General features: G+C 62.8%; 7 protein-coding genes across 7 annotated transcripts; 4 read left to right on the plus strand and 3 right to left on the minus strand.

Annotated features, from left to right (window-relative positions):
• Positions 1 to 23: 23 nt before the first annotated feature.
• On the plus strand, positions 24 to 12,020 carry SDRG_05303 (hypothetical protein). Its single transcript, XM_008611016.1, has 3 exons — positions 24 to 10,595; positions 10,642 to 10,780; positions 10,824 to 12,020. The coding sequence occupies exons 1-3, from the start codon at positions 105 to 107 to the stop codon at positions 11,906 to 11,908; spliced, it is 11,715 nt and encodes a 3,904-aa protein (XP_008609238.1). The 5' UTR covers positions 24 to 104; the 3' UTR covers positions 11,909 to 12,020.
• A 358-nt stretch (positions 12,021 to 12,378) lies between these two features.
• Positions 12,379 to 13,135, plus strand: SDRG_05304 (hypothetical protein). The gene has a single exon (XM_008611017.1). The coding sequence runs from the start codon at positions 12,384 to 12,386 to the stop codon at positions 13,062 to 13,064; it is 681 nt and encodes a 226-aa protein (XP_008609239.1). The 5' UTR covers positions 12,379 to 12,383; the 3' UTR covers positions 13,065 to 13,135.
• An 87-nt stretch (positions 13,136 to 13,222) lies between these two features.
• On the minus strand, positions 13,223 to 15,928 carry SDRG_05305 (sarcosine dehydrogenase; the record flags this gene model as incomplete). Its single annotated transcript, XM_008611018.1, has 3 exons — positions 13,223 to 14,974; positions 15,015 to 15,605; positions 15,656 to 15,928. The coding sequence occupies 3 exons, from the start codon at positions 15,926 to 15,928 to the stop codon at positions 13,223 to 13,225; spliced, it is 2,616 nt and encodes an 871-aa protein (XP_008609240.1).
• A 272-nt stretch (positions 15,929 to 16,200) lies between these two features.
• On the plus strand, positions 16,201 to 17,347 carry SDRG_05306 (SsrA-binding protein). Its single transcript, XM_008611019.1, has 5 exons — positions 16,201 to 16,223; positions 16,273 to 16,540; positions 16,594 to 16,709; positions 16,757 to 17,119; positions 17,172 to 17,347. Exons 2-4 carry the CDS (start codon positions 16,285 to 16,287, stop codon positions 16,907 to 16,909), a joined length of 525 nt encoding a protein of 174 aa, XP_008609241.1. The 5' UTR covers positions 16,201 to 16,223; positions 16,273 to 16,284; the 3' UTR covers positions 16,910 to 17,119; positions 17,172 to 17,347.
• A 119-nt stretch (positions 17,348 to 17,466) lies between these two features.
• SDRG_05307 (hypothetical protein) lies at positions 17,467 to 19,328 on the plus strand. Its single transcript, XM_008611020.1, has one exon. It carries the CDS (start codon positions 17,547 to 17,549, stop codon positions 19,263 to 19,265), a length of 1,719 nt encoding a protein of 572 aa, XP_008609242.1. The 5' UTR covers positions 17,467 to 17,546; the 3' UTR covers positions 19,266 to 19,328.
• Positions 19,329 to 19,405: 77 nt separating this feature from the next.
• Positions 19,406 to 22,813, minus strand: SDRG_05308 (hypothetical protein). The gene is made up of 2 exons (XM_008611021.1): positions 20,268 to 22,813; positions 19,406 to 20,221 (listed from the first exon to the last, which is right to left on the minus strand). Exons 1-2 carry the CDS (start codon positions 22,808 to 22,810, stop codon positions 19,429 to 19,431), a joined length of 3,336 nt encoding a protein of 1,111 aa, XP_008609243.1. The 5' UTR covers positions 22,811 to 22,813; the 3' UTR covers positions 19,406 to 19,428.
• A 55-nt stretch (positions 22,814 to 22,868) lies between these two features.
• Positions 22,869 to 23,885, minus strand: SDRG_05309 (hypothetical protein). Its single transcript, XM_008611022.1, has 2 exons — positions 23,800 to 23,885; positions 22,869 to 23,746 (listed from the first exon to the last, which is right to left on the minus strand). The coding sequence occupies exon 2, from the start codon at positions 23,580 to 23,582 to the stop codon at positions 22,932 to 22,934; it is 651 nt and encodes a 216-aa protein (XP_008609244.1). The 5' UTR covers positions 23,583 to 23,746; positions 23,800 to 23,885; the 3' UTR covers positions 22,869 to 22,931.
• Between the last annotated feature and the right edge of the window lie 185 nt (positions 23,886 to 24,070).

The following is a 24,070-nucleotide window of genomic DNA, read 5'->3' on the forward strand; positions in this document are numbered from 1 at the left end:
GAACCTGAACAGACGAGGAGTTACTCGGTTGCCATCGGTTGGGCGGCGCCGACGACGCATGCTCCTTGGACCCCTCGACCTTCTTCTCCGAGCAACCAGGAAGCATGGGCCAAGTACACGCGACCTGCGGCGACAGCGAGAAGGCGCGCCGCCTCGACGCGCGCTGGGGCCGCGTGACGCTCGAGCAGCTAAGCGACGAGGCCTTCCTCACCAAACAGTTCCGGCGGTCGGGCTTTGCAGCGACGTACAACCAGTACCAGCGCCATCGCATGCATCTACTCGTGTCCAAGCCCGACGACGACGCCGACGCCGAGACCCACGAAGCAGACGACCTGGCACTGGGCGACGCCGTCATGGCCGTCGTGGACCAGGACCCGACGCTCCTCGCCCACTTTAGCATCCACCGCCTCCGAGACATCTTCGTGCGCAGCTGCGAGATTGTCGACCCGTTCCTCACCAAGCTCGAGCTGCAAAAGTTCCTTCTGCGCTCTGCCCACGACGCGCTCTCGTCGCGCGCGGGTGCGCGTGCGGAGACCACCGAGAGCGCTACAGTTGCTCTCAGCAGCGCCAAAGGCCGGAACATGCCCCACGATGCTCTCCTCGGCGTCCACGTTTTCCTCGCACTTGTCGCCAGCCTCCATGAGCCCGACATGCGCGAGGGCCGCGCCCAGCTGCTCTTGGACATGGTCCCGCTGGTGCAAATGTTGTCGCCGCTCGCCCTCGCGCCGACACCGCCGGGGAAGGGTCGCATCCGCACCGAGTCGCCCGACGCGCTTCTCGTGATCGAGCGTCTCCAGCATTTCCTCCTCGACATGTGTGCCGAGCCCGGCGACGTGAGCAGCGTCGCGATGCAAACGCTACTGCATCTTGCGATCGCGCGCGGCTCCGTGAGCACCTTCTTGCTCGCGATTCGCGTCTTGCTGAGCGCAACGGACGCCGCCTGCGACGCCGCTACCGACATCAAGAAGGTCGAGTTGCTACCCGATGAGAGCTTGCTCGACGACGACCTCGGGGCTCTCGACGTGAAATCGCTCCGCAAGCTGCCGCGCGTCGGACCGCTTCTCCGCGACTCGGACGAGATCGTCATGACGGCGCAGCTCAAGAAGAAGGCCAAGAGCATTAGCCCCGTGCACCCGATCTCGGGGCCAACGTCATCTAGCCCGAGTCCGAAGAAGAACAACGTCCGCGACAAGCCGCTCAAAGCGGACACGAGCCTCGCGCCGCGGCCGAGCCGGTTTCAGTCGCTTGAGATCGAGCCGATTGTGTCGGTGCTGCGCGCGGCGACACCGCGCGAGTCAGCCGACGCTGGCGTCGCGGTTGACGACGAGGACGAGCGCGAGGTGTGGAGCTGCGGCCAAAACTCGTACGGGGAGCTCTCTCATGGCGACACCAATCCGCGACGCGCGTTTGAGCGCATCGAGACGCTGCAAGGCAAGGGTATTGTGCAAGTCTGCGCCGGCAACGAGCACACGGTCGCCTTGAGCGGAGACGGCACCGTGTTCACGTGCGGCTACAACGACAACGGGCAGTGCGGCCAGGGCACGACGACGCGCGTCGCGTCCATGACACCGATTTCCAAGCTCGACGCGGGTTTCGAGCACGGCGTCAGTCAGATCCACGCTTACAACGGGTGCGAGCACACGGTGATTGTCAACGGCGATGGTGCGGCTGCGGCGTTCGGGTACAACTACCGCGGCCAGCTCGGGCTTGGGTCCACGACCAGCGAGAGCGTGCCCAAGGTGCTGCGAGGGCTGGACATGACAAAGCGCGTCAAACTCGTCTCCTGCAGCTACTACCACACGCTCCTGAGCGTCGACGGCGATGCGGTGTACGCCTTTGGGCGCAACGACTACGGGCAGCTCGGGCACAACGACACGATGGACCGCCGGTCGCCCGCCCCTGTCGACGCACTCGCCAACGTCCCGCTGAGCTCGGTCGCGTGCGGCCAATACCACAGCACGGTCGTGACAACGTCCGGCGTCATCCTCGCGTTTGGGAAGAACGATTACGGCCAGCTCGGCGTCGACGGCATCGAGAACCAGCTCGTACCAATGGTCGTCAAGAGCGGCCTCGAGCGCTTCGTGTGCACCGAGGTTCGCTGCGGCTACTACCACACGATTGCACTCTGCGTCGGTGGCCACGTTTACGGATTTGGCCGCAACGACTATGGACAGCTCGGCATCGGCGAGGCTGCAAATGCCCAGCAGCGCATCGCGGTTCCGACGCTCGTGCCCGAGCTCGAGGGAAAAGACATTGTCCGCATCGCCTGCGGCTGCTACCACACCCTCGCGGTCGCCGACAACGGCATGCTGTACGCCTTTGGGCGCAACAACCACGGCCAGCTCGGGACAGGGGACACGAACGAGCGGGTCGTGCCAACGCCGATCGACGCCTTTGTGGGCAAGCGCATCGCGATGGTCGCGGCCGGCTTTTACCACACGGTGGTGCTCACGGGCGGAAAGGACGTGGCCGAGCTAACGCCCGCCGAGTCGGTGCTCGAAGCAACAGACAGCAGCGCGTTTACACCCGAGGCGGTGCTGGCCGACATGGCGGCGTTCGTGGCGCCAGGAAAACCAAAGCCGCCGCCGCGCACCGCGTCGCAGCCGCTCCGCGCCCTCGTGGACCCGTCGTTTGACCTGGATCCGGAAGACGAAGAGGCCGAGGCGTCGCTCGTAGCGCCCGAGCGCCCGCCGCCGACTGCCGCGTTGGGCCACGTGCAAGCCGCCGTGTGCCTCCTCGCCCACTTGGATCGACTCTCGCGCGCGTTTGCGCCACGCCGACATGTGTACCCGTCGCTCGCGGCTCCGACACCCAAGGAAGGCGCGGCCGGGCGCTTCGAAACCTACTGCGTCGACGTCCATAGCTCGACGTTCCTCGCGGTCGCCGACATCATCACGCGCGGGTGTCTCGGGCGCGACGGCGAGGCGGCGCAGACCCAAGTGTACATTCTATTGGCGTCGCTTCGGGTGCTGCAGGCCAACGTGACGCAGCTCGTGCGCTGCGGTCTCGGGAAGCGCCTCGTCGCTACACAAGCGCTCGTCGAGAAGGAGCCCGATATGGAGAGCCTCCGGAGCGCACTGCACCGAGTGCATGCGGTGTTGATCTCGCTCATCGACGTGCCAAAAAGCTTGCGCGACGGCGACAACCACGCGGGCGTCGTCGACGGCAAGAACCAGCTCGTGACTGCGGCTGTCGAAACCTTGCTCATCGGCTTTGAGCTCTTCTACCCGTGCCAGTGCACCCAGACGTCGGTGATCTTCTCGGTTCTAAAGGACACGGCACCGGTCATGGTGGCGGGCGGGTGTGCGTGTGGTGCCGGGACGCCGCCACCGATCCCGCGCAACCGAAAGGTCGTGCTCGAGCCACTTCTCCGGCGCATGGCAGATGACGCAATCCTCGCGCAGTTCATACCTCAGTCACCACAGGCGGGGACCGAGAGCTTGGAGAGTCTGGCGAGCGTTCTGGTCGAGCGAATTGGGGTGCAGACGATGGCGCTGCTTGCCAAGTCGGAGAAGGACGAGCTTCGCAGTGCCGACGCCGCCTTCCGCCCGTACGTTGTGCTGTTGAACGCGATGCAAAAGCAGCTCGCGAGCTGGGCCGGCAATGTCGAGTCGTGGACGCGGACAACTGTCGACATGCCCGTGCTCGACAGCGTGTTTCGCCTGACGCCGGACGCCGCCGGGCGTCTTCCCCGTGGCTGGCGCTGCTACATTGAGTTTATAACCACGGTTTTCGAGCACTGTACGAGTGCCATCAAGACGGTGAGTGTCCAGACTAGAGTGCGCGACGACGTCCTCGAACTTCTTCGCGTCTCGATGGTCGGCACAGTCTTGCCGGCGCTCGCCACTACGCATTTGCTTCTCTGTGACCGCCCCCTCTTTGCCATTGCGCTACTAACCCCGCTGTTGGACCTTCTCCGCCTTATTGACGGCCTGAACGCCCGGCTCGCTGTGGTGCGCGAGGCCGAGCGTCACTACATGGAGGCGCTTTGGCTGTACCAGGCGCCGCAGCCGCCGGCGACCGCGTCGTTGGACCTCGTACACAACTTGCATTGGCTCCTCACGCTTCAGAAACTGCTTGCGCAGGTGGCGAGTACGATGACGCACACGCTCTTGCTCGGAGAGAGCGCGCAGACGACCCCGGCAGTGGACGAGACGGCGCTCGCGTGGCTGAGCAGTCCGCTCTTTGCTCACGGGTTCGAGGCGCACGTGTTTGCTGCACTTGCCGAGCACGGGCGAGCGGTGCGCCACGCACCGCTGGCCGTTTCGAGTATGACACTGCCGCTGCCGCCACCACAATCCTGTGATCGGCTCCGACTGCTGGTGCAGATGCAAGACGGCGAACACGAGCGCCCGAGAGCGTTCTGCGCGTGGATACGAGCCGCGTACGCCCGCGTCGACGCCAGCTACCGCTTCCTTCTCAAGGCATCCCACGCCCTTGACGAGCGGCTCGAAAATGCCTTCTTCGCCGTCCTCATCAAGCGACACGACCTGACTGGCGACGCCGAGCTCTGGGCGGTGCGGTTTGCACCGGCAACCGCGCCCCCGCGACGACTGCTCGACCAGTGGCACTTTGTGGCCGACCTCTCACGCGGGTTTGCCCAGCTCAAGAATGCGCTGCTAAACCAACAGGCGGCATCGACGCTCGATGACGTCGCGAACCTTCGAAGTCGCTTGCTCACAGCGACGCAGTTTTTGTTTACTCTGGCGAGTGACGTCGACGACGAGGCCACCGTCGTGACCATGCCATGGGACCCACCGACGACTAATTCGACGACGTCCGAGACTGCGTTCTTGGCCCAACACCCGCGGTCACGCTGGCGTCGGGTGCGCTCGTTGCTGCACACGATCGTCCGGTGGAAGCACGTGCTTCGTCCCCGAGGCGACATCGTCGGCAAGGCTGCGATTCGGTTTTTGCTCGCGGACGTCGACCTCTGCGGCCTGCAGCGCGCTCTCTTTGACCGGTGTCGTCGCGCGGCCTACCGAGCACGAGGCTTCGAAGCCGTCGTGACGCTGCTATCGCACATCACGCTGCAAAGCAGCGTCGTCGACGTGTATGCGAGCGTCGGGCGCAGCCTCCGCGGTCCTCTTGATGGCCGCGTACTCGTCGGTCTCGACGGCGTTGGTGCGTTCTACGAGGGCCTCGTGCGAGCTGCGTTCGGACAGCTTCTCTCGCGCATCACATCGGCGCTGTCGAGCACTTCCTTTGAAGACGAGCTCGTATTTCGAACGCCTCTGCTCCTCGCCCTTTTGCAGTGCTGGACGATCGCGATCGAGCCGACAACGTACGACCTCGTCGCGCATCTCGAGCTCGTGCCGACGCTGCACCGACTCCGGCGCGCGGCGACGGCGGCGCAAAAGCTCGCCAAGCCCGACGTACTCGGCTTTCTGCGCAGAAGCGACAGCGCGCTGTGGGCAGCGATGCGGTACGTATTCGCATCGTTTGCGGCCCGGGCGACCGACCACGGCGCGCTTCAAACACCCAAGCGTCCGCTTCTCGCACGCTGTTTTGCTGTGCTCCAAAAAGAGGCCGAGCTGAGCTTGGCCCTGATGGTCCCGGCGTTCAAGGTCGAGCACGACCTAATCGTTGTGGCCGCCGGCGACGACGACAAGGTGGTCAAACGAAGCCATGACGTGATCACGTCACCAATGTCCTTTGGCGGCCTCGACCAAGGCGTGGGATCCGACTTGACACCGCTCTTGCCCCTGGGGCACGACTGCAACGACCTTAGTGTCACGTTCTGGATCTACGTCGACGGCGCCAAAGCGAGCGCGGTCGCCAAGCAGTTTGTGTTTGCGCGCACCAGCCGACGTGACGTCGCTCCGTACTGCGTGCTGTACGAAGCCAACGACGGCGACGACGACAGCAGCGAGTACGTTGTCGAGATCGGCGTCGTCGCCGGCGACGGCCACGACCGCCTCCAAGCCATCGAGACGGCGTCGTCTAAAACGCCGCTGCTGCCCAATCAGTGGTACCACGTCGGCATCGTGCTCGAAGGCCCCAAGCTCCGGCTTTTCATCAACGGTGCGCTTGAGATTCAAAGGGTGCTCTCGGCATCGGTCTCGCTCGTCGGCGCTGGCAGCGTTTGCGTCGGCAAGGCGGCGTCGCCTGTCGCCGAGATGCTGAGCGTCCACACGGGGCTGCAAGGCATGTTGGCGCAGGTGCGCGTGCACAGCCGGGCGCTCTCGGGCATTCATCTGCACATATTATTTGACCAAGGCCCGCCACCGCTGTACACGGAGACGGACCACGGATGCTATCAGATCGGAGCGCTGCTTCAGCTCTTGGCGCAGAGCAGCGAAGGCGCCGTCGAGCTCCTATCGCCGCGTTGGCTGCGCGTCGTGCTTTGGATGCTGCGCGGCGGGACCTACCGCGTCCAGCAGCAGGCGCTGCGCCTCTTTGCAAAGCTCCTTCCGCGCGTGCCGCCGGCGTCGGTGCCGTTAAGCCAGTTCTTCGTTGCCGACGGCGGGTCGCTCGTCCAGTACTTTGTACGTCTCGTCGGGTTTGGCCTCTGGCGCTTTCACGCCGTGCCAGGTGCCGGCCCCAAACTCGGCGTTGACTTTCCGCTCAACCTCGCCGCGCATTCGCTGAGCTTCCTCGAGTACGCCGGTGACAACTGCTTGACGACCGAGACAGAGCGCAGCCTGCATCTGGCCATGGAAACGTGCCGCCTCCTCACGACGCTCGCCGCCGACGCAACGTGGGCGGAGGCCGTCGCGGAGCATCTCGCAACCTCTCTGGAGGTTATGATGCGTCGCTGCCGCGAGTCGGCGGCTGCCGACGTCACGGTTGTCGGGAAAGCGCGGCTTGCGGCGGACGCCCTGGACGTTGCCGCGGGTCTCGGCGCACTCGCCGTGCTCGGTGGCGCCATTGACACGGTGCGCATCGGAGCTGTCATGGAGCTCAGCCACGGGCGAGACCTCGGCACCGTCGTCGCGTTTGACCCGTCGCAGACGTTCGCCCAGCTCGTACTGCAGAAGATCGCCACGACCACCGACCACGTGACGACGCATGCATCCTGGAGTGCCAGTGTCCACGCGACCCCCTTGAATATGGACACATGGAAAGTTCTCCGCCTCAACGTCGACGAACTTGCCGTCTCGTCGTCCGACACGCAGCTGTCGACGCGGTTGCGTGCACTCCTGCTCCACGCGGCGTCATCCATATGCAACGACGGAGCGAGCACGCCGTTGGGGCGTCAGAGCCATGCGCGTGCGCTCAAAGCCTTGGCCGTGGCCGTGCGGTTCCAAGAGACATCAGCGGAGCTGTTGCGGGCGCACCCGTCGCTCTTCCAAAGCCTCTTGAGCCTCGCCGTTCAAAGCGACGGGTCGTTGGAGTTCATCACCCTGGCCGAGGCCGAGCTCAAAGCAGTGCTGTTGCGGCGACGGCAGTATGAGCTCTCGGCAGCAGCGGTCGAGTCCACGACCATAGCAACGACCCAACGAGCGGACACGTCCCGCGACCGGCCACCGACGGCGGTCGGAAAAGGGTCGGAAGACGACCTTGGCGACGACGAAGCGGACGACGAAGCGGACGACGAGGACGACGAGCGCAATGGAGAGGACGACGAAGACGAGGACGAAGACGAGGACGAAGACGACGAGGACGATGCCGACGTCCGCGCCGAGCTCGTCGAAGAGCTCTCACTCATGGGGTTCCCGGAAGATTGGTGCGTCATGGCGCTCAAGCACACGAGCAACGACATTCTATCGGCATCCGCGTGGATCGTCGACAACCTCGACTACTTCAACTCGCTCCAGGCCGCCAAGGACAAGGAAGAGCGGGAAAAAGACGCGCGGCTGGACGTAAACGAAGAAGAGGACGATGCGCCCGACGCATTATCGTCGTCGTCGTCGAGTGCCGTCGTCTCGCCGACGCTCCTCGATGACGCGTTCGCAGACAAGGAGACGGGCCGCAAGGTGTTTGGCGAACTCTACTTCCCGTTCGAAGAAGGTGGGTTCCTCTCCAACTGCAGCCACCTCTTTCTCGACGCCAAGCTCGGGAATGCGTCGCCGCCCCTCAACATGCTCGAGAGCCTTTCGCGCTTCCAGCAAGAGCTCCGCGCCTGGAGCGCCACCGACGTGCTAGCTGCGGCTGCGGCCGCCGAAGCGTCGCTCAGCATCCTCTACGCGCGCCAGATTGTGGCCACCGCGCTCTCCCACGTCGCCTGGCTCCCGGCGAGCGACCTTGGAATTCTGCTGCGCTTCTCCAAGACCGTGCTCTTCCGGGGGCCGCAGGTCGTCTTGCGACACGTGGACGCCGGTGTACGCTCAACGTTTGCACCCGACCGCGTCGTCGCCAGCCTCGTCACCGACGCACTGCACAAGCACCTACAGACGTTTGGCGCGCTGCTCTGCGATGCGATAGCAACCGAGCTTTTAGCTGCCTGCGATGTCCGCTTTGAAGGGTACCTCTGGACGCAGCGCGACGTGCACCTCGGCGACGCTGCTGCTCTGCTCGAGCCCAGCATTGAGTTTGCGGCGTGGCTCCTAGACCGGTTCTTTGCGCAACCAACTTGCTTTCAGGCCTATTTGGAGACGACTCCGTCGCCGACTGACACTCTGCAGGCGTTGGTGCGGCGCCTTTTGCCGTGCTTGGCGAGCTCCAACTTGGCGCTCAAGCTCGTCGTGTTTCGGTGTCTCACGCTTTTGCTTGCCCACACGTCGTTCGCAGACGCCGCAGTGAAAGCGTCGCTCTGTGCGATACCGCCACTGCACGTCGACTGTCTCCTCCTTGCCGCCCGACGCCGGCATTTGCGCGAGATTGCGCAGAACCGGCTGTACTTTTCGCCGTATTTGCAAGGGCTCTTGGAGCTGGTTCGGGTTGTGCAGCCCCTTAGTGCTGGATTGCCCTTGAGCCTGCAGCTGGTCGCTGCCACAGAGATGTCGGTGACTGTCGCGTGGCCTTCGGGGGGCGACGACAACGATGCGTTTGTCGTCGAAGCCGTCGACGCTGACGGCAACTACACTGAGTGGTACTCGGGTCGCGATCTCCAATGCACGCGCGTCGGCTTGCGTCCGCAAACGTCGTACGACTGTCGACTGCGGCGTGGCGCGGCGTCGACAACCACGGTCGTTGCCACCAAGTCTGCGCGTGACACGACCGCCGAGTCAGTGCCGTTCACGCTCGATAAGAAAAAGTGCCGGAGCAGCGCGCTCACCTTCGGAGACGACGGGCTCGGCGTCGCGTACAGCGGCAACGAGGCGTGGCGCATGGTACTCGGCTCGGAAGGCTTCGTCGTCGGCCGGCACAAGTGGCAAATCAAAATCGACAAGTCGTCGTCTGCGTACCTCTTCCTCGGCGTCGCGTCCAAGCGCGCGAACCTCGAGTCCTTCCTCGGGGCGGACGAGCACAGCTGGGGCTTTATCGGGGACGGCGCGCTCTATTACCAGCGCAACCGCCTCAAGACGTACGGCGACACGTTCGGCGAAGGCGACGTTATCGGGCTCGACCTTGACTGCGACCTCGGGACGCTCTCGTACTCGAAGAACGGCGTCGATCTCGGCGTCGCCTTTGACAACGTCATCGGGGAACTCTTTCCCGCGGTCGCGTTCTACTCGCGCCACCAAAAGATCTCGCTCGTCGCCAACGGGTTTGAGTGCAGCGTCGGCCTGACGCTCCACGGCTCTCCGAAGGATGCGACCATCGACGAGTACCTTGGCGTCTGTGCGGTCATGGAGTGCATGGTGCAGAGTGCTGCGTTGCAGCCACCGCTTCTGCTGCGGGCGTACGACGCCTACACTCAGTGGTGCAACGAGACACGCGCGCGGTGCATGACACGCGCCGGCTACGATCTCCTCTTTGACGTCTCGGACGCCACGTGCGCTCCGTTCGGCTTCAAAGCCCACGACCGGGTCAAGACCCCGCGCGGCAACGGCACGGTCGTTGGTGTGGCCGACGGACGGCTTTGGATCGAAACCGAAGCCGAGGCGGGCTGCTGGTTCTACGACCCGAGCAAGGTGCGTCCGCGACAAATCAACGTCCAGTCGGCCAGTGAGCCGTCGGCAACGGCCGCCAAGGCGCAGCCCGCCATCAGCCTCGACGCGTTCGCGGCCTGCGCCGACTGCCACCACTGGAGCGTGGCCAAAGACGCAGCGCTGATCGCAACGCTCAACGGCGTCTGTGGCCTCGGCGGGCCGAGCCCGTGGAACATCTCGGTGGAGAAGGTCACGGATGTGTTCCGCAGTGAGTCTTCGTCCGAGGCGGAGCTCGGGCGCATCGTCTGCCGCGTTGCGCTGCTCAAGCTCTTCAACCACGACGTGTCTCGTACGATCGGGTTCTTTGACTTGAGCTGGCACTACTTTGGGCCGCGCCAGAGCTTCCAGAACGCGTCGCTGCTTGCCGCCACGAAAGGCTCTCTCTTCGTCTCGCTCAAACTGGCACTGCTCGACACGCTTCTCGAGAAGACGCTGACGCACCCGAAGAAGGCCGAAGACGACTACGACTACCCCGAAGACCTCCCGCAGCTCGTGGTCAACCGCCCGAAAGCGGCTGTCGCCCACTTCAAGTCGGACCTCGAGACGCTCGTCGGCCAGAGTCTTTTCGGCCAAGCGTTTGACGAGCTCCATTTTCTGGACAACAAAGTGTTGCGCATGGTAGACGACTCGAACATTACGCTCGGATTCTCATGCGCGAGGTTAGGTCTACTCGCATCCGATGGACGACGGCCAGCTGCGCACGTTCAAGGTCAAATTCGAAGGCGAAGGCGCCGACGACTATGGCGGACCGTACCGCGAGTTCTTTTCGCAGTTTGCCTCGGAGCTCCAGTCCATCAAACCCGGTGCGTTTTGCGTCCAAGCCATGTATCTCATCGTGCAAAGTAGACTCGGCCGACTCGACCGACGGACTCCAGTGCATCCTTCCGTTCCTGATGCCATGTCCCAACTGGCGCAACGGCGTCGGGTCGCACCGCGAGCGCTTCGTCTTGAACCCGTCCTTGCTTCGCTACGACGCCAAGTGGAACAAGGGCTCAGCGACGCACCCGGTCGACAACACGGGTCTTTTTTTGGAAATGTACCATTTTCTCGGGCAAATTCTGGGCATCATCTTGCGCACCAAAGTGCTCGTGCGCATCGACTTTGCCACGAGCATCTGGAAGCGGCTCGTGGGGTCGCCCGTCGATGCGTCCGACCTCGCTGCCGTCGACGCGTCCGCCTACGCGCTCCTCGAGCAGCTCAAATCGCTCTTGGCGCAGCATGGCACCGAGCCAGCGGTCGCCGAGGCGACGCTCGATGCACTGGACCTCAATTTTACCACGAATCTCTCAGACGGTTCGATGGTCAACCTCACGCCGGACGGCGCCGACCGACGGGTCACGTGGGCCGACCTGCCCGAGTACATGGAGAGAGTCTTGGAGACACGACTGCACGAGAGCGACCGCGCGATCGATGCGATCAAGCAAGGTTTGTGTACGATCGTGCCGGCCAACGCCGTCGCGCTCTTCTCGCACGACGAGCTCGAGGTGCGCATTTGCGGCCGAGCTGAAATCGACGTCACGCTGCTCATGGCGCACACCGAGTACGACGAAGACGTGAGCGCGGACGACGCGTTCGTGCAGCGCTTCTGGCGCGTGCTCGACGGGTTCAGCCAGGACGATCGGTGCGCGTTTCTCCGCTTCGTCTCGGCGCGGTCCCGCCTGCCCATGGACCAGCACGGGTTCACGCAAAAGTTCAAGATCCAGGCGGCGTCGGGCGAGGGCATGACGCAGAACCCGGACGACTCGCTGCCCAAGTCGCACACGTGCTTCTTCGCGCTCCTCTTGCCCAAGTACTCGACCGACGACGTGTGCCGCAAGCAGTTTCTCTACGCGATCCACAACTGCCTCGAGATGGACGGCGACTTTCGCCTCGCCGACACGGAGATGACGGGCTGGAACGACGTGCACCCGAACGACGCGCTGCGCATTTGAACCAGAATATATAGTAGAGTAGGAGTAGGTGTATAGGGTCCATATAACACGGCGACAAAGCCCGTGCTTGCTTCAGTCCGAGCAACTCGGAGAGATGTGTCTCCAACTAGTCGTCGCCCTGACTCCAGCATTTGAACCCAAAAATCATGGTGGGCCGGTGTGGAGCCCAAGCTGTCGCAGCGCAGAAGCCTCGTTACGAGGAGTACACCTCACAGATCGCTGTGTGCAGAATGCGTTATCTGTACTGTCACCGACTGCTGGATATGACCATGAACGTTCTAGAGTTTGTGCGTCTTAGCGCTACAGGTCTGTATGAGACAGCAAGTGGATGTGGGCAGCAACACCCAGCTCCGTCCGTCGTATGGACCGCACTCCTGTCCACTTCAACAATGGACTGCAACCCCACTCGCGCGTGTCGCAGTCACAGATCGCGTCCGTGTGTCAGTCATTCCCTCGTCATTACCCAACGTGCGCGATGACACCAACAGCAACGCGTCTGTGGTGCGAGGCGCAGAGTGCTATGGCCGTGCTGACCCAGCCGCATCTTGCGCGGTGCATCTTTGCGTACCAGTCAAGCGCTCTCTCGATGGCGCTCGCCCTGACCTTTCGGCGACTCAAAGCAGCGCTGGCGCGGAATCCAGCCCTTGTCGTTGCCGACGGTGCGCCATTCAGAGGCTACGTCTTGTGCAAACTCGTCGAAGCACGGCAGACGGCGCTGGCCCTCGAGCTCTTGCGCTGCTTTTCAGCGCCGTACGCACTTCGCCTGGCGGCCATCGATGACGCCAGCGTCTACGCCATTGACAACGCTGTGCGCACACAGAACGTCGAGCTGCTCCGGCGGCTCCTCGAACGTGGTTTTGGCAAATCGTCCACGGCCGCCATGGACACGGCGGCCGCCAACGGCAGCGTGATCATGCTGAAGCTGTTACACGAGTACCGCTCGGACGGCTGCACCAAGGTCGCGTTTCAAGCCGCTTCGGAGCATCGACATACCCACGCTCTAGCGTTCCTTCGCCGCTACCGACCACTGGATGTGAACGTACAGCCTCCGCGGAGAGTTACCGGTGGGTTTCTCCCGCCCGAGCTCGCCAGAGCCGTGGGGTCGGGCAGCATGATGCCTCAACCGTCCGACACGATGCAATGTGTCGTTCAGTAGCAAGCCCTCGCATTCGATTCCCTTTTTGCGCCTTTCCAAGAATAAGAAACTACAATCTCATTGCTCCAGAACGTGTCTCAGGCGGTTTTCAGAGTGAAGGTCAAACGATCTTTGACAGGAATGTTTGTGTGACATGGATGCCAGCGCTGACGTGGAGATTAGTACTCGCCTTGGACGCGCGCGTTGGTCGGGTCAAAGACGCACTTGGTGTGCAGCGTCGCGGGCACGCGTCGCTCGTTGAGCGTCTCGATCTCGTAGACGCCGTCCTTGACAAACTTGGGCGTGACGACGGCGCCGTCCGGGTGCTGGATGTAGCCGTACCCGACGCTCTTGCCGACGCTGTGGCCGAACGCGCACCGGCGCACAAACCCGACGCACGTGCCGTCGCGCCAAATGGCTTCGTTGCCCTTGAGCGGAATGTGCTCGTTGGGCGTGAGGCAGATGAGCTTCTTGCTGACGCCGTTGGCTTTCTGCTTCGCAAGGACGTCGCGGCCGCTAAAGTCCTTGTCGAGTTTGCACGTAAAGAGCATGCCGGCCTCGACCGGCGTATCGTCGCTCCGGAGGTCCTCGTGCCAGTGCTTGTAGCCCTTCTCAACACTCAGCGCGTCCATCGCCAAGTACCCGGCGTTGCGGATGCCGAGCGCCTCGCCGGTCGTCCAGAGCGCGTCGTACACGGCTTCACACGCGTCTTTCGGGATGTGCAGCTCGTACCCGAGCTCGCCCACGAACGTGAGCCGCAGCATGCGGAAGGTGTACCCCGCCATCGTCACTAGGCGGTGCGTCGAGAACGGAAACGCGTCGTTGGAGAGGTCGGCGCCCGTGAGCTTCTCGAGGAGCGGGCGACTCAGCGGCCCTTGAACGCTAAGGACACCAAAGTCATCGGTAAAGTCGGCCAGTGACGTCTTGGGGAAGCGCCGCAACAGCGATGCAATCCACGCAAAGTCGTGCGTGGCCGAGGCACCGCCGGCCGTGATGTAGAACGTCGTGTCGTCCACTTGGCTGACTGTGAGGTCGCACTCGGTGCCGCCCGCGGCGTTGCACATGAGCGTATACACGGTCGCGCCCGGGCCCTTCATTTTGTTGGTGCAAATGTACTCGATGGCCGCCGGCGCGTCGTCGCCCGACAGGACAAACTTGCCAAAATAGCTCTGGTCGAAGAGCACGACAGTCTCGCGGCAAGCGCGGGCCTCGGCGCCGACAATCTCGTGGCTCCCGGGCCACCCAAAGGTGTTGTCGGCCTCGATCGCGCGCAAGTACGGGTCGTCCGCGTGCGGCGTATGGTTGTAGTTGCCGTAGTAGGTGTAGGGTTTGACCGCCACGTCGCCTTGGCTGCGGACGTCGGCAAAGTACCCTGGGCGTTCGTAGCCGTGGCGCGTCTGGAAGACGCAGTTGGCGGCCTTGAGCTTGGCGTGGAAGGGCGTGAGGCGGACGTTGCGGCCGCCGAGGGGCTCGTCGTGCGGGAACACGATCGAGTAGTTCTTGGCGTACGCCTCGTGCGACCGCTCCCGGTTCCATCGCTGGTGGCCGAGCATGCTCAGGTGGTAGCGCTGGATGTCGTACGAAAACATGTCGATCGTCGGGCGACCGGCCGTGACCCAGTGCGCGAGCTGCTGCCCTGCGCCGCCCGCGAGCATGATGCCCGCCGAGTTGAAGCCGCAGCCAAGGAAGAAGCCTCGGACGCCCGGCATCTCGCCGAGGAGCGCCTTGTGGTCGGGCGTGAACGACTCGGGCCCGCACACTGTCGAGCGCACGCCCGTGGCTTCGATGATCGGGACGCGGTTGACCGCGCCGTTGATGTGCGTCGAGAAGACGTCCCAGTCCAAGTCAAAGAGCGAGAACGCAAAGTCGTTCTGGACGTTCTCCCAGAAGATCGGGTTGGGCTCGTAGCCGCCGACTTGAAGGACGTCGCCCTAGCTACTGTGAGCGACTGCATGAAGAGGTTCCGAGTACCTGCAGCTTGAGGTACACCGAGGCGTCGTGGTCCCGAACGTTGGGCATGTTTTGAATGCCCTCGATGCGCTCGGTGACGACGTACGCGTGGTGCATGGCGCAGAGCGGAATGTCTTTTCCCACCATCTTGGCGATGTAGTTGGACCAGACGCCGGCGGCGTTGACGACACGCTTGGTGCGGATGACGTGGCCGCCACCGAGTTGGACGCCGACGACCTGCGTCTCGTCCTTGCCGGCGGCTTCCGTGAGGATGGCTTCGACGGGCGTCTTTTCAAAAATCTTGGCTCCATGGAGCTTGGCGCCTTTGGCCAAGGCCGCGACCCAGCTCGACGGGTCGATGGTTCCGTCGCCCGGCGAGTAGAGCGTGCCCTTGAGGTCCGAGACATTCATGAGCGGGTACAGCGCTTTCGTGTCGGCCGGCGACAGCACCTCAGCGTGGATGCCAAAGTACTTGCCGAGCGTCGCGAGCCGCTGGTACTCGGAGAGGCGCTCCGCATTGGCCGCGATGAAAAGGCCACCGTTCTCGACCCAGCCCGTCGAGACGCCAGTCTCGGCCTCGAGCGTCTTGGCCAAATGCCGCGTGTGGTTGATCTAACACACTTTGCACATGAGTCGACGCGGTCGGTGGCGAGGCGACGCACGAGCTGAATGTCAATGTCGCTGGGCCGGAGCCGCCAAAGGAGACCGGCGCTGTGCCACGTCGTGCCGGCCGTGAGCTGGTCCTTCTCGACGAGCACGGCGTCGACGCCCATTTGGCTCAAGTGGTACAAGGTGGACGCGCCGATGGAGCCGCCGCCAATGACGACGACGTCTGCGGACGACGGGAGTCCCTCGGTTGGCGCCGCCGCCGAGAACGGACGCGACCACGAGGCCAGCGACGGGCGCCGAACGTGCTTCTGGAGGTACCGGCGCATGGGGAAATGGGCTTCGGGGATGACCAAAGATCTTTCGGAAAGGCGCACTTAGCGCGGAACTTCAACCAGCAAGTCAGCACGAATTCGCTTAGATAAGGTCGTAAAGAGCGATTTCGAGCACCATGACAAGATTTGCCCGCAACAAATTAGGTAGAAAGAACCAAGCAACAGTCGTACACTGCAAGGCTCCAGATACTCCGTCCAATATTTGGCTGGGTAGCGTCTCGGTGGCGGCGAGTTGCGCGTGTTGTTGACGCAATCGTTTAGGGCAACGGAGATTAACGCACTTTTTAAGGTAATGTCGACGCGCTGGGCGGCGCTCGATGCCATTGGCTGAAATTTAGTTGGAATTTCGAATGTTGAAGCGAGTGGCTCCGCTTTTGGCCGGCGTCCAGCGCCGCTTCGCGAGCATCGACACGGGCTGGCCGACCCGCAAGGTCGTCGAGAACCACAGCGCGCGCGGCAAGTACGAGGTCGTCAAGGAGCTCGAGGTCGGCCTCGTGCTCGTGGCCTCCGAGGTTAAGAGCATCCGCGACGGCAACTGCGATATCTCGGCTGCCTTTGCCGCCGAGTACGCCGGCGAGCTCTACCTGCATCAAATGTACATTCCCGGTACGACCATCGACTTTACTCGGCGCATTGACTGATCAAGAATGCAATACAAGTCTGGCGACATGGCATCATTGGGCGCCACGAGACGTACCGCGAGCGCAAGATCCTCGCCCATCGGCACGAGATCAAGCGCATCATCGAGTTTGCTCGGCAGCCCAACGCGCACTTGGTAGGGAAGCATCGGCAGTCATCGCGTCAACTCATGGCGAAGGGTAGGTGCCTCTGCGCGTGCACCTGGGCACGACCAACTGGATCAAGATCCAACTGGGTCTCTGCACCAAGAAGAAGGGCCCCGACACTCGCAAGCGCGAAGACGAGCGCGACGTAAAGCAGCAGATTCGCCGCGCGCTGAAAAGCGACGACTACTAACTAGACTTGACTTCCTTGCGCTGCGTGCATGCATCTAGCACATGACACGCCCAACGACGCACTTGCTGCCAGTGATACCGACAACTGTTGCCAGTATGGTCAGTCGCCGCCTCGAAGCGCCGCACACGCGATGCTCTGCGCGTGCGTCACTGTGGGCACTGCGGTGTTACGTGGCAAGCCGCCCGTACAGTACGACAATCCAACCCCACGGTAAACAGACCAGTAGGCTACGTATGGACGCGCTGATCCATGCAGATCATAGAGGTATCCATCGTGTCCATGTCCCGTCGGCGGTGCAGCTCTGGACCACGACGACGACGGCCTTGCCGAGGGCTTGCCCATCCTGTCGTGTCCTGCGATAGTATGACCAACGGGTGCGTCACACGGTTCAGATGGCACCATTGGACCAATCAACGCGCATGGCGGGTGGTATTTCAGCCAATCGCTTGCGATGATGAGGTCCCCAAAAAAATCCATTTTGGATACCGGATACCGGCGAATCGGCAGCCAGTATAAGAACCATCTCTGCCGGCTATCCGGATAATCGAACTCTGTCGTTTGGACCGTTTTTCGGTGGTCGTATGACACAACGGACTCTCGCGTTACCTTCGCGGTCGAGGCCAGCAGCAGCAGCAGCATGACGAGTGTGCGGAGCGACCGCAGCTACCTCCGTCCAAGCGAGTCGCACTACCGAGCCTCAGAAGCAGAGGACAATCGGCGACCCATCGTCAGCGACGTCAACGACGTGAGCCTCCTCGCCGAGCCCTCGGTGCGGGCCAAGAACACAATGTGGAAGCTCGGGCAGCGCATCACGTACTCGGCCGAAGCGCGCTTCTTCACCTTCCTCGGCCAGCTGCTCGACCGCGAGCAGAGCGTTATGGACCCGCGTCTGCCCGGCTTCAACACCAACAACACGTCGTTCTTGACGGCGCTACCGGATGCCAACAACAGCCAGCGCATCCAGCGCCACCCGACGCTCTACAACGCGCACAACGCCGTGCACTTGCCACCGCTGCCGCCACTGGACTTTGCGCCGACAAAGCACCGCAAGCGCCCGCGCAGTATGAGCTTGACCAACTACCATCGGTGGTCGCACGACTTTCCATCAATCCGCCCGGGCATGTCGGTGCGCGTCGTCCGCGCCGAGCGCACGCCCGACGGCGTGGCCCAGTACGTCATCAACGTCGTCGATCTGCACACCAAGGTGCTCTGGGTCGTCCGCAAGCGCTTTCGGGACCTCTATCGCTTCCGGAAGGAGGTCAAGGCGCTCTGCCGTGCCAGCCCGTACGGCGACCAGCTCAAGTATCTCTTTGACATTCCGTTTCCAGGGCGCAGCGTCGTGGCGAAGGCGCCCGAGATGATCTTGCGTCGGCGACTCGTCCTCGATACCTTTCTGCGCAACATTGCGTCGCTCAACCCCGACACGCCGCTGCACGTGGCCGTCCTGGGCAAGCTCCAAACCGAGCTCTGCACGCTCGAGTTTATCCGGCGCCTCGGGGCCATCGACCCGTACGAAGACCCGACCGACCTCGAGCTCAAGTGGCTCGCGTTCGACTTGTTCCGGAACCTCAACAGCTGCTGCACGATCGAGGGTGACACGTGCCAGCGCTTCGTGCACGTCTTCCGGAACCGCGTCGCCGTCGTCCAGGCCTGCGTCGTCGCGATCGCGGTCGACCACAAGAAGCTGGCGAGAGACGCACTCCGCGACCTCCGCCGCATCACGACGCAGATTGAAAAGTACGTGCTCGACACACTCGAGCCGCAGTACCGGCGCACGATCGCGGCAGCGTTGAGCGACTCGCACACGATCGAGGCGGTCGACGACGCGATTGAAGAGATTGTGCACGTGACGGTCGAAGACGCGGTCATGGTGCCGCTCCAGGAGCAGATCCAGTACCTCGTGCAGCTCACGATCGACCACGCGCTCGAGGCGACCGTGACGCAGACCATGGAGCACAAGCTCTTTGGCAAGTCGCAGACGTTCTTTGGCATTCCCGAGTCGCTCCAGTCGGACTCGAACTGGGGCAAGGCCTGCTACCACTTGAGCATGATGGAAGAGCGCATGCTGCCGTGCGAGAAGCTCAAGGAGCTCGTGCTCTCGGCCGGCGAGATCTTTCGCGCGTGCCAGGAAAAGGGCTTTGCGTACACAGAGAGCATGTCGGCCATGAACGCCGACGACTTTTTGCCGATTCACATCTACGTGGTCGTGCACTCGGGGCTCCAGCGGCCGTACTTTGCCAAGGAGTTCCTCGGCGCCATGATCCATCCGTCCAAAATGCTCGGCGAAACCGGATATTTCCTCACCATGTTTGAGGCCGCGCTCAAGTACGTGACGGAGAGCATGTCGGATCCGTAGTATGTTCAAGTTCTAGTCGTTTTGGATAACCTAATGCAGACAGTCATGTCCCATAATCCCACACGCTTGTGCATTGGCTCCGGCACCGCGAGAAATGCTTACGGGGAATAGGGTTAGAAGTTGATACTTTGATACATAATGAAACGCTGTTCTTAGAGGCGTCTTAGAGCTGGGCCATCCACTCTTGGAGCGCCTCGCCGGGCGACTCGTACCGGCGCGTTGTGTCCTTGAGCTGGTGCATGTAGTAAATCCCGAGGTAAAATTCATCGAAGACCATGCGGGAGACGACAGTGCTGCCGCGGCCGACACGGACCGCCTTGCGAAACATGAGTTCGCCGTCGGTGCGGCACGACTCCTTGTCGACGCCCGCGATCTCGGTGAGGAACCGGCAAAACTTGGCGACCGTGAGGCTGATGCGACCGTCGTCGCCGGCGTCGCCACCAGTCGCAAAGTAATCAAAGAGCGGCCAGAGAACCGTCTCGACGTCGGCGCCGACGTAAATGGGCTTTTGGTGCCGACCGCCGACCTGGACCCGGCTCCAGTCGACGTCGTGCCACGCTTTGTGCAGCTTCTCGCGCACCGACATGGGCGTAGGGCACACGGCGTACGAGTGCAAGATGCAGGCGCCAAACACCTGGATAAACCCTTGGAGCGACAGCACCTTGTCGTTGTGCTGCGTCACGACCCCAAAGGCCTCGGCGACAACCTCGGACGTAAACGCATTTGGCACGAGTTTGAGGTCTTGGAAACACTGCAGCGCGCCCTGCAGGTGCATGGCGACAGCGTGCGGTTGCGTCGCCGTCAACGTCGCCTGCAGTTGCCGCTCGAGCGGTCCCCAGTGCGGTGCCGGCACCGGCGTTGGCGAGTTGGGGTGGTGCGTCGCATACTTGACGAAGAGTGCCACCAGCGGGCGCTCGTACGCCAAGATGAGGTCGCCGACCTGCGGCAAGTCATACCTAAGTCCATTGTGAGGATAGGGTTCTTCCATGCACGAGGGTATACCAGGCAATGCTCGGGTCAGTCACGGGGAGGTCGATTTGCGGCACGGCCTCGCTGGGATATGCGTGCTTGAGACTGGCTTTCTCCAGCACAGCGCGCTCGACGACCGCGGTTTCGTGCTCGAGGACAGCGAGGAGCTTCTCCTGGTTTTGCAAAATGTCATCGCTGAGCTTGTTCTGGCGCGCCCACGACGGCTCGGGATTCTCATCGGGAGCCAACAAGTGCCGCCAAAAGCCGTCGAGGCGGGCTTGCAGCGCCGGGTCCGACGCCTCGTCCCGCATTGCCCGCAAGTAGTCGTGGAGACCGTTGACAAACACTGGCAGCGTCAGCGGGGCGGCCGAAAAGTAGCTCCCGAGCGGCGCAAGGACGTCGAGGGTGTCGGTGACGGCACCCGCCGGTGCGAGCGTCGACTGCACGAGCTCGTAGCAGCTGTCGAGCGACATTTGCGGCGTCCAGCCGTCAGTCGTCGGCGCGTCGGCGTGAATACCAAAGAGCTGCGTGAGCCGATCGACGACGAGGTCTTTACCGAGCTGCACGAGGCTTTGCGGGAGCGCCCAGGCTGCGTCAACAGTGCAGAGTGCCGTCATGTGGGTTGAGAGCGACGCGTGCGCCGCTTCGATTTCCGCCACCCGCGCCTCTTCCCGAAGTAGCTTCTTGGAGAGTGCCTCGACAGCGATGCGCGTGTCGTGGGTGACGAATTGGTATCGCTCGACGTCTGCGAGCAGCACCTTGTTGTACTGGTCGAGGGACTTGGCAAACTTGGTCTGGTCGTCGAGCGCAGTCTCAAGCGAGGCGACCCTGGTGTCGAGTGACTTAGTGGCTTTTGACAACCTCGCTGCCGCCCGCCACTGGAGCAACCACTGGCGGACACCGGTCGCCCGGTCGATATGTCGTAGAACGTACGCCACAAACCCGTGCTTACTGAGCTGAAGCTCGCCCCGGAGCTGCGTCATGACATCGGTTTGCTCGGTCAACCGGTGCTCAAGCTGCCGCGTCGACTCTTCGACCTTGGCCTTTTGCCGTGAGAGCGCAAAGACGCACTCTTTGGCTTCGTGGAGCTCGTGCACCTGGGCCGACGCCGTTGCGATGGCCGACTGTAGTACATTGCTCTGCGTCGAGCCCCGCCAGGTTGTTAGCGCCCGCCGGGTCGTATCGAGGCCGCGCAGTTGCATCCACCGATTGAGCCGGCGGAAAGCGTAGAGCCGATAGCGGTATCGGACGGTGGTGTCGTGGCTTGTCGCTCGCCACCGCCGAAACGACGTACCGAGGGTCTTCATTCGCCACTGCTTGGAGTGTGCTTCCATGAGAAGAAGCATGCACTGCAGCGACGTCTCGCGGGCGTGGCGTCGGTACTCCTTGACCATCGTCGTCGCCATGGCTGCGCGGTGCTCGCCAGCCTGGAGCTGTCCCGAGCTGCGCAGACAGTGCAAGCCACGGTCCATGCCGTGTCGCTTCTCTGCGTGGGCAAAGAGGATCATTGCCATTTTGTTGGTCGCGAGCCCCAACCGCGCCTGTCGCCGGCGCACCGACGTCACCCACTGCGTAAACACCCGTCGCAGCACCGACGCCGTGGCATGGTCGAAAATGCGGCGAAGCGCACTCGATTGTAGCAGACGCCGTTGCTTGGACCAGTGTACCTGGGCTTGCAGTAGCTTTGACTGGCTCGCTTCCATCGCTGCCGCCGAGTCCTGCAAGGCGCCCACGCTGGATTCAAGCGCCTGAATGTACGCTCGCAGCTGCATCTCGTTCGAGACGTGTGCAGCCACCGACTCTTCGAGGTGGGCCACTTTGGACGCGTACGCTGCGTTGGCCAAGTGCGCTGCTTCCAGCTCGGTCTTGAGCGTCTTGGTCTCGCCCAAGTAGGACGCAAAGGACGCGAGCTTGAGGTCGATCGTGTGCAGCAGCGTCTCGCCCTTGCGCGGTTCGTGGACGATGTGGGCTGTCGGCATCGACACGCGCTTCACGGGCGCGATGCTCAGCGCCGCGACACTGCCGTTGGCGTGCAGCGTGTGCCAGAGCGCTTGGCGCTGCGACTCGCCGAGGCTCTTGTGCTGCTCCGGCACCGACGAGAGGCTCTTTCGAACATACCGCGGCTTGGTCTCGTCGCCCTCGTGGACCGTCGCCAAGACACCCTTCTCCGACACGAGGTGGTCCCACTCGTGTTCGCTGTCGTCCCTGATACCGATGGTCGCGACGGTGCCGCCGGACGGCAGGTCGCGGGCACTTGGTAGCGTCGTGCAGCGCACAGCTGCCCCTAAAGGTCCACTCGTAGTGTGCGCTGGCGGTGGCGGCGCCAACGTTGGGTCGGCTATCGTTGGTGGCAGCGGTGATTCGACGTGTGGTAGCGACGCGAACGGGTTGCCCGCGTTGGTCACCGGCGTTGGTGCGGCGACGGGCGTTGGTGCTTCAACTGGGGGCAACCGCCATTCGTCGTCCGAGACGAGGACGTTCTGCTCCGGTGTCTTGCCGATCGGCTTTGGCTCCGAGAAGAAGAGGTCGTCGAATGCAGCGTCAAAGTCCACGTCGCCGTCGTCGTCCGTGCTCATCGCCGCGACCTTTCGCAACTGGTCGGTTCCGCTCCATTTTATTCAATTTCCATACAAATTCCAAGAGACCAACGGCGTAGATTGGCTGAGATTACGCTATCGTCGTCGACCACTGCCGGTTTCAGGCAGCCAAACAACGCGCCAAAACCACGCCGATGACGGCGACCGCCGACGACCCGACGCACGATGCCGTCGACGGCGGAGCCGTTGTCGCCTTGGGCGGTGACTTTGTACTACCGCCCGGCGCAGTCGTCACGTTGCCCGGCGCCGTCGTAACATTGCCCGGTGCCGTTGTAACATTACCCGGCGCCAGCGTCGTTGCCTGCATTGTTGTCGGCGGCGGCACGGTTGTCGCTGGCTTCGTCGTGACGGGAAGTGTCGTCGTCATGGGCGTCGCTGTCTGGCTAACGTTGCTCGTGCTCGTACCATTGTCCGACGGCGTCCGAACGAGAGTCGCCGGAACAAGCATGCCGGGTTCGTCCGGTGTGAACGAAGCGTTGGTTGCCGACGGCGCGTTGCAGCGGAAGGCCACGTAAGGCGACGCCTTGGCTCGCATGCAGCACTGACGCACCGAGAGCTGGCCGCTCGCGTTGTACGCGTGTATCACGTACACGAGGCCGTCGCAACAGCCCTCGATGATCGGGTCGTAGCACTTGGCGCGGCCTTGGTTGCCGCAGAGCATCCCTTCATTGCAGCTCACGACCATCCCAGCAAACACAGCGTGGAGGTAGACGACGCTCAGGAGAGCAAAGGCACGGAGCGAGGCTGGCATCGAAGCGAACAGTTGAAGAATGAGGTTGGTGAAAGAAGTCGGCGATCGCGCCGTTGGTGGTGGAATGCGCGCTGCTGCCGTTGGACGAGCGCCTTCCAGCTCAACGTTCGCATGAGAGCTGGCTGTGGTCCCGGATGCCGCTTCGGTCTGTACCTGTCATCCCACTACGTAGCAGGTCGTAGTGTTTCTTGGTCACTCCATCCGGAGTGATGTACACCTTTTCCAGTTTCCTTGTTGCAATAGACCAGTCGGCTGACGATCGAGCCAACGGAATGTCCTGGCTCACTTCAAACCCGCTTCCGCTTGTACGCTGGTACAGCTCGTCAAGTCGACCGAAGCACAGCTTCAGACGGTGTTGTGTCGACAGGTAGATGCCCCAAAAAGACGCTCCAACTCGGCCAATCAAACGTCGTTTTCACGATCGTATTGGCCAATCAGCCACGCGCAGGAAGCTCCGTTTGACACAGCAACATAATCTGATTTGGATG

This window comes from Saprolegnia diclina, assembly GCF_000281045.1.
Source record: "Saprolegnia diclina VS20 unplaced genomic scaffold supercont1.14, whole genome shotgun sequence".
Taxonomy (NCBI): Eukaryota; Oomycota; class Saprolegniomycetes; order Saprolegniales; family Saprolegniaceae; genus Saprolegnia; species Saprolegnia diclina.